This window comes from Ursus maritimus, unplaced genomic scaffold (genome assembly GCF_017311325.1).
Source record: "Ursus maritimus isolate PB19 unplaced genomic scaffold, ASM1731132v1 scaffold_5, whole genome shotgun sequence".
Taxonomy (NCBI): Eukaryota; Metazoa; Chordata; class Mammalia; order Carnivora; family Ursidae; genus Ursus; species Ursus maritimus.
The window spans coordinates 74,993,098-75,000,830 of NW_024426663.1; the positions used below are offsets into that span (position 1 = coordinate 74,993,098).

The 7,733-nt window shown below is 41.3% G+C and overlaps 1 protein-coding gene across 1 annotated transcript in view; it reads left to right on the top strand.

Annotated features, from left to right (window-relative positions):
• Positions 1-6,755, top strand: part of TRIM36 (tripartite motif containing 36) — a 34,545-nt gene extending 27,790 nt beyond the window's left edge. Inside the window, exons 8-10 of the mRNA XM_040622569.1 lie at positions 573-863; positions 3,352-3,649; positions 5,374-6,755. Coding sequence (XP_040478503.1) covers positions 573-863; positions 3,352-3,649; positions 5,374-5,728 — 944 coding nt within the window. The 3' untranslated portion in view covers positions 5,729-6,755. The remainder of the gene's footprint in view (positions 1-572; positions 864-3,351; positions 3,650-5,373) is intronic.
• The last annotated feature ends 978 nt before the right edge of the window (positions 6,756-7,733 follow it).

Genomic DNA, 7,733 nt, shown 5'->3' on the forward strand with positions numbered 1-7,733 from the left:
ACTGATACTTGATGCCTCTTGATTAATAACTGCCCATTGCTCCCTCCCCCAGCCCCCGGCAGCCAGCATTCCAGTCTTTGATTTTGTGAAATCGGCTCTTTGAGATTCCTCACTGAAGTGGGATGGCGCCTTCAGTGTCTGTGTCTGGTGTATTTCAGTTTGCACGTCCACAAGGCCTGTCCATGTTGTTGTACATTGCTGGAATTACTCTTCTTATACACAGCATTACAGATTTAGAAAATTCTTGGACCTGGGGCGCCTGGGTGGCTCAGTCTTAAGCGTCTGCCTTCGGCTCAGGGCGTGATCCTGGCGTTGTGGGATCGAGCCCCGCATCGGGCTCCCTGCTCCGCTGGAGGCCTGCTGCTTCCTCTCCCACTCCCCCTGCTTGTGTTCCCTCTCTCGCTGGCTCTCTCTCTCTTTCTGTCAAATAAATAAATAAAAACTAAAAAAATAAAGAAAATTCTTGGACCGAACAGAAATTGAAGTATTGTCGGTACATCATTTTCATGGAGGAACGTATAGGTTCTGAAAGATCGATATCTTAACGTTTTTTTGTTTCTTGATGTTTTCAGGCATAGACGTGCCAGAGATCAACGAGGAACAGAGCAGAGTTTATAACAATGCTCTGATCAACTGGTACCATCCCGAAAAGGATAAAGCGGATAGCTATGTCCTTGAATATCGGAAGATTAACAGAGATGAAGAAATGCTGTCTTGGAACGAGGTTGAAGTGTGCGGCACAAGCAAAGTCATTTCCGACCTGGAAAGCAATTGTAACTACGCTTTCCGAGTAAGAGCCTACAAGGGCTCCATCTGCAGTCCTTGCAGCAGAGAGCTGACTCTTCATACCCCACCAGCTCCAGGTACTGGGACTCCTGGGAATCAGAAAGCCATAGAGCAGAAGAGACCTTGGTAAAAAAATAACCTAGCCAGGGTCTCTGTCTAGATCCACACTGAAACCAGCTCTCATTAGTTAAAAAAAAAAAAAAATTCTAGAAAACAGATTCCATCCCCAGGTAGGATTTAGAAATAGACCGAATGTGTGAATTTCACCAGGAGGCTGGCAACAGGGTTAGAGTTTGGCCTGACATCAGATACAGGAAAACATGAAGACATTTGAGTGAGCAGGGCAATTAATTTGAGATGAAAATAGCATAGATGCTACCTTACAAGTTTTGAATAGTATAGTTCTATATTTTTGGTAAGTTTATAGAAATCTCTATAACATAAATCTAGGTAGATTTTTAAAAAATGTATTGATATGAAATATCATTGTGATTAACCTCCTTCTGACATGTCCGGATTTTCTGACTCAGTGATTTCCTGCACTCGGGGTTGGAGGGCATATATTAGAACCACATGGTAGCTGCCTCCCCCCCGCCCAAGCTCCCCTGGCCCAGCCCCCTCCCCCACCTTCCGAGTCAGAAACCACTGCTGCTCCCTACAGAGCACCTTTGGATTTTTACAGAAGGAGACTCACCAGGTTAGATGGTCCCTGCAGCGTCTCCACGGACAAGGGACCCTTGGAACCAAAGTTGTGCTCCTTGTGCGTAGCGGGAAAACATTCTGGCCTGTTGAGCACTGCGTTCGAGGTTCCTCCAGTTGGTTTTTAGACCCCACTGCCTGTATTTCGTGCACTCTTCTCTTTCCTTCCCCTTTTGTCCCAAATGTACTCTCCACTACTTGTTTTTCATGCCCGTTGTGGCCAATTTAAAAAAAAAAACATTAGAATACAAATACAAATGAGGGTTGGCTAACATTGTTCTTCTTGAATTTGAGTAAAATCCAACAGAGAGTGTGAGGATGGACTTGCAAGTATGAAGTGAATGTTTTACTGTTTCCGTAGTTTCCCCTTTTCTTGGCTCTCTGATTGAAAGTGGAATTAAAAAGAAACCCGGAAGTAGCTGCTGTTTTCGGTGACATGGTGGATGGGGAAGGAAGAAAGGACATGTTCCAAGTTGTCTTTTTTTTTTTTTTTAATTTTTTTAAGATTTTATTTTTAAGTGATCTCGACACCCAGTGCGGGGCTCAAACTCACAACTCTGAGATCAAGAGTTGCACGCTCTGCCGACTGACCCGGCCAGGTGCCCCCAAGGTCGACTTGCTTTTTTCTGACAGAAGCCGTGTGAGTGGGGTGCCCATTCACATCTATTTTGCAAACCGGGAGACTTGAGATCGACCGGAAGCAGGAATGATCGTGACAGGACGACAGTAGGCGTTACCAGGAAGAAAGGAGAATGGCTTTAGCTTGCTCGTAGACATTTTTTTTTTTTTCATGTTGGTATGTGATATAGTTAAAAATGACCATTTTAACCATTTTTAAGGGTACAGGTCAGTGACATTAAGTACATCCACACTGTTGTGCAGCCGCCACCCCTCACATCTCTAGAACATCTTCACTTTTTCCAGATGAAACTCTGTGCCCATGAAACACAAGCTCCCCATTCCTGTTCCCTGCAGAGCCTGGGAACCTCTTTTCTACTTTCTGCCTCTATGAATGGCCTGTGTCTCATAGAAGTGGGTTGATCTCATCCTTCAGTGCCTGGCGTCTTTGGGGTTTCATCCATGTAGCATGTGCCAGAATGTCCTTGCTTTCTTTAGGCTGAATACTGCTCCACTGAATGGATAGACCACATTTTCTTTATCCATTCATGTGCTGATGGACATCTGAATTGTTTCCACTTTGGGGCTAACAGCCAATGTCCTGCTTCATGAATTTGAGTTGATAAAGACTTAGGAGAGTGGCATCATGTCCCTCCTGTAGTTGAGGAAATTAAAGGTTCACTTAAACTCCATTTAAATGCTTGAGCAGGGATTAAAACTCTCATCTCTCTAAACCCAAAGCCTTGGCCTTTTTTTTTTTTTAAACATCATGGGCTGTGTCTCCTATCTGCCGTGTTGATTGATAAGGAAAAGCCCCTACTAAAATTACCCGTATTTTCCAGATTTGTAAAATATGAAATTCATGTTTATTAGGAAAATGTACAGATAATTATGAAAATGTACAGCCCCTTATTTTAAGGAGAAAAGAGACAGATCCAATGGTGTAAAACATTTAGAAGAGATCTGCTCTATCCGTTGCAAGGAACCCCGTTCGTATGTTTTCTCATACACTTAAAATACTTCCTTCTGCCTTTTGACTTTTCTGAAGATGTTCAGGTGTAGAGAATCTCCTGGAAGTGATTTCCCAGTCGGGGCGATGATTTGTCCCAGTTTGTCCAGGGTAGCGTGAACCATTCCTCTTCACGGCTCATTTCAGTCATTTCTGGCTCAAAACCCGATCCCGTTTACCCGTCAATTACAGAAACGCTAACACATAGTCATCAGACTAATTTTAAGCTCTCTTTACAGTTTTCAGTTTCCTCTTTGATGAAAAATGTGGCTATAATAATGAGCACCTCTTGCTGAACTTGAAGAGAGACCGCGTAGAGAGTAGAGCTGGGTTTAATCTCCTGCTCTCTGCGGAGCGCGTTCAAGTGGGTTATTACACAAGCCTGGACTACATCATTGGAGATGTTGGAATTACCAAGGGGAAGCACTTCTGGGCCTTCCGGGTGGAGCCGTATTCATACCTGGTCAAAGTGGGAGTTGCTTCCAGTGATAAATTACAGGAATGGCTCCGTTCTCCCCGGGATGCCGTCAGCCCAAGGTAGGTTCTTCTACTGATCTAGAACTTGAGAATCCTTTTACAAGTAAGCATCCTTGTGTAGCAAGGCAAGACCGGAAATCCACTTGGGTTTACTTACTGCGGTTTGAGTGCATCCCGTAGACTTCGGTGCTCTGCCGTGCGTAGGTGGCTGGCTAAGGAAAGGGGTCGGTTGTCTTGTGTTCCCACGGTGAGTAATGAGACATAGCCTGTTTTGGATATCTCTTGACTGTGCTTTGCAGTTTTAAATTTCAAAAGTTTTTCACGTCCATTACCTTACTTCTGTGATAACTATTACTCAGACGTATGGTAAAAGGCTTCTAATTGCCATACTTCAGAATTGATATGAAGTTGTTCTTTTGTTATGGGACATAATTTCTTTCAACTCCCCTGTAAGGACTATACAAAATTGGGTCATGGTACACAGGTTTCCACGTCCAAGAATTCCTGTTTCTTAGGAGATTGATTATTGAACTGAGATTGTATGGTTTTGTTGTTTTAGATGGTATAAGGTCTGCTAGCCCACACAAATCATTTTTGACCCCTTGTGTGAACAGAATCCCAAATTAAGAATCGAGTTGATAGGAAAAGCTTTTTGCACAAGGATGAGAAACTGACAAAATGACGAAACCTGTAATCGGGACGTGGTCAATAAACATAGTACCGTAGACCTAGAATACTGATAGAATATTGGTATTAGTAATGTTTAAAAAGCTTGTAACATCAGGGGCGCCTGGGTGGCACAGCGGTTAAGCGTCTGCCTTCGGCTCAGGGCGTGATCCTGGCGTTATGGGATCGAGCCCCACATCAGGCTCCTCCGCTATGAGCCTGCTTCTTCCTCTCCCACTCCCCCTGCTTGTGTTCCCTCTCTCACTGGCTGTCTATCTCTGTCAAATAAATAAATAAATAAAATCTTTAAAAAAAAAAAAAAGCTTGTAACATCAGAAATATTAGAAGTGAGAAAACCCAATTAAAAGCTTCGATGTAGTGTAATCACAAATATATAAAAAGCGAACTATGCATAGGAAGAAAATGAAAGGACCTTTGTATCAAAAATGTATATAAGCTGCTACTGTTTTATACTTACAGGAAAAAACCCTTCAAGCTTGCTTATTACCTCATAGATCCACGTAGAAATCCCAGTCCAGAAAGAGGGTTCGTAGGACCATGAAACATACGTTTTTCTCTTGCACTGTTTTGCAGTGCCCATGCATTCTACTTCCGTTTGGTCATTCCTCGCATTAAGGTGCACATCTTGGTTTTGAATTTTTTTTTTTACATATGATTATGTGTTGTGAATATTTAATCCGTGACAGTTTCCTTTTCTTCCCCCACTTTATTATTATTTATTTTATTTTAATCTCCACACCCAATGTGTGGCTTGAACTCATGAGCCCAAGACCAAGAGTGTGAGCCAGCTAGGCTCCCCTCCCCCGCTTCAGTTTTGATAGGCCAAAGTCCTGAATTATCTTACAGGTTTTTATTATTTTTCTCATGTGTATATAGATGTTTTATGATATTTCATGACAAAGAATCTGGGGCTGAGATCTGGTATTCTAAATGGCAATGTGTTGTCGTCATGTTTTTAATTGATTTGTGTTTTAATAGAAAGTGTATGACGTACAGTTTAATTTTACAGTGATGTCTATTTCTCGTGAAAATGCTTTGAGGCTAGCTGAAGGCCTTTGGCTGGCGACACAGCTAAGACTCTGTGTGTTGTGTTCCAGATACGAGCAAGACAGCGGCCATGACAGCGGAAGTGAAGATGCCTGCTTCGATTCTTCACAGCCGTTCACGCTGGTCACCATAGGCATGAAGAAGTTTTTCATACCCAAGTCAGCCACTTCTGCCAACGAACCCGAGAACAGAGTTCTACCCATGCCCACAAGTATAGGGATTTTCCTTGACTATGATAAAGGCCGAGTGGCTTTCTACGACATGGATCACATGAAATGCCTTTACGAGCGCCAGGTGGACTGCTCGCACACCATGTACCCGGCCTTCGCCCTGATGGGCAGTGGAGGCATTCAGCTTGAGGAACCCATCACGGCCAAATACCTGGAATACCAAGAGCACATGTAGATGAAGCATCTGATGGGACTTAGGGTGGAAAAGGGGAGCAGAGTTATGCCTTGGTGTTAACCCTCGTCACTAATTACATATCATCTAAGTAGTCCGTGGCCACACTTGTTTCTGTGTGTGTTTCTTCTTCAATCAGAAAACCTGAACAGTTTGCCTCTTCCGTGCTGTCGTCCTGCCTTTTTCACAAGCCACGGGAGTAAAGACACTCTCTCCTGGTTCACTCTGTAACCGGATTGTCTTTCTTTTTTTACGAACAGGAAATCTAATTTATTTATGTCAGCCCTGCTGCTGATACTTAATTAACATTTCTTTTTTTGGAGCGGGGCGGGGGGGGGGGGGTCTACAAAAGTATTTATTATTACGTTTCTTTTGTGTTTGGTTTTTCATTTTGTATCATGTTTATGTCTTAAGAAAAGATATTTTTTAGATGCCTTATGGGTGGAAATTAGTACTTAGCCTTGCGTCTTGCATATGTTTTTCATAGGAAAACAAAAGTATAGATAGGTAAACAGGCCAGAGAAATGGTAGTGTATTTAAATGGAAAATTATGTATTTTGAGGCGTATAACGGATATTCAGAGTATATTCCCTGGAAAATGAATACTGCTTTTTTTTTTTCTTTTAAGACTACAAATTGTATTTTTAAGGATATTTTAAAGAGTTCCCTTAGCTGTAATGCCCACACCTGCATGTGTCGTTAACCATGTTTGTTTGTTTGTTTTGCAGGAAACACAAAGCTCTCGGCTAACACATGAAACTTTTCACTTCCTGTAAAATTTGTCCTCAGTTTTTCTTACTCTATGAAAATATCTGAGCTTATATCAAATAATTTATTTTTCACAAATATTAGTGAAGATTCACTGATACTTCACATATTTGTTCTTTGGCCCTTTTATCGTGTCCGAGGATTTTATGATTTTCTTTTTTTGGCACCGATATTATATATCAGATTGTCCTGGTTTATGTTTCCATGTTGGGAAAGTTGATGATTTATTTTTAATGTCATTAAATTATTCTTAAAATGTGGAGTAACTGGTCAGTTGGGTGGTATTTTTTGTGGCCTATTGTTCGGTAATAAGCGTTTGTAAAAGTAAGTAAAAGACAAATCTAGTTGGTTAGAAATAATAACAAAAATCATAGTGACTGTGTATACCCTTCTAAAAGGTGTTCTGATTTGCAGAATTAATATTTTAATTGAAATATTACATTCATTTTTGAAAGATGTCTTCTACTTAGATGCTTTTTATCTAACTGCTTATTTTTTAGAAGTTAAAATGTTCAGAAGCTAGACTGTTAAATATTGTAGCACTCATGATTTTGAAATGTTTTTGACCTATTTCGATAGACCAACCAAAATCTTGGGCCTTATCTGGTTTCCTTGTTTGTTTGTTTTTAATATATATTTTTAAATGTTCTTCAGGCTGGTAGCATCAAATGAGCTTTTTTTTACCCCCAACCCAGGTAGGAAATATCATGGCGAAGTTCACGTGGAGTACGCTTCGTTACTTTCCCACTGATGAATAGCACTTTACGGCATGGGCTGAACTAAACACGTACGCAGGGTTAATGTGGATCCTTGTGCATTAAGGCTGCTAAAGTCTCGCGTGTGGTAAGTTTGAGTCTCAAGCCTGTGTAAGCACACGTCCGGTAGACATTTGAAACATAAAGCTTTAATAGGAATAGGGAAGGCGCGTAAAACATGATATAAGTTGTATAGAAATCGTTGTCCTGGATGTCTGTCGTTTTTAATAAAAATTGAAATACGTGTAATTATTGAACTGCATCCTGGGAATTCTCAGTATCTTTATGTGGAGAATGGAAACAAGTCGTTGATAAGAGACTTCAGCTGAATACATTAACTCAGAGCTAAGGTTTTACGTAAAGTTCTGGGCATGTACTTACTCGCTCTAATGCTTGTGGAAGGGATCGTTAGAAAAGCTGAACGTGAAACTAGTTTACTTCAGCTAACTGATCAGATTGTCTCTTATTCTTTTTTCTGCTCCATA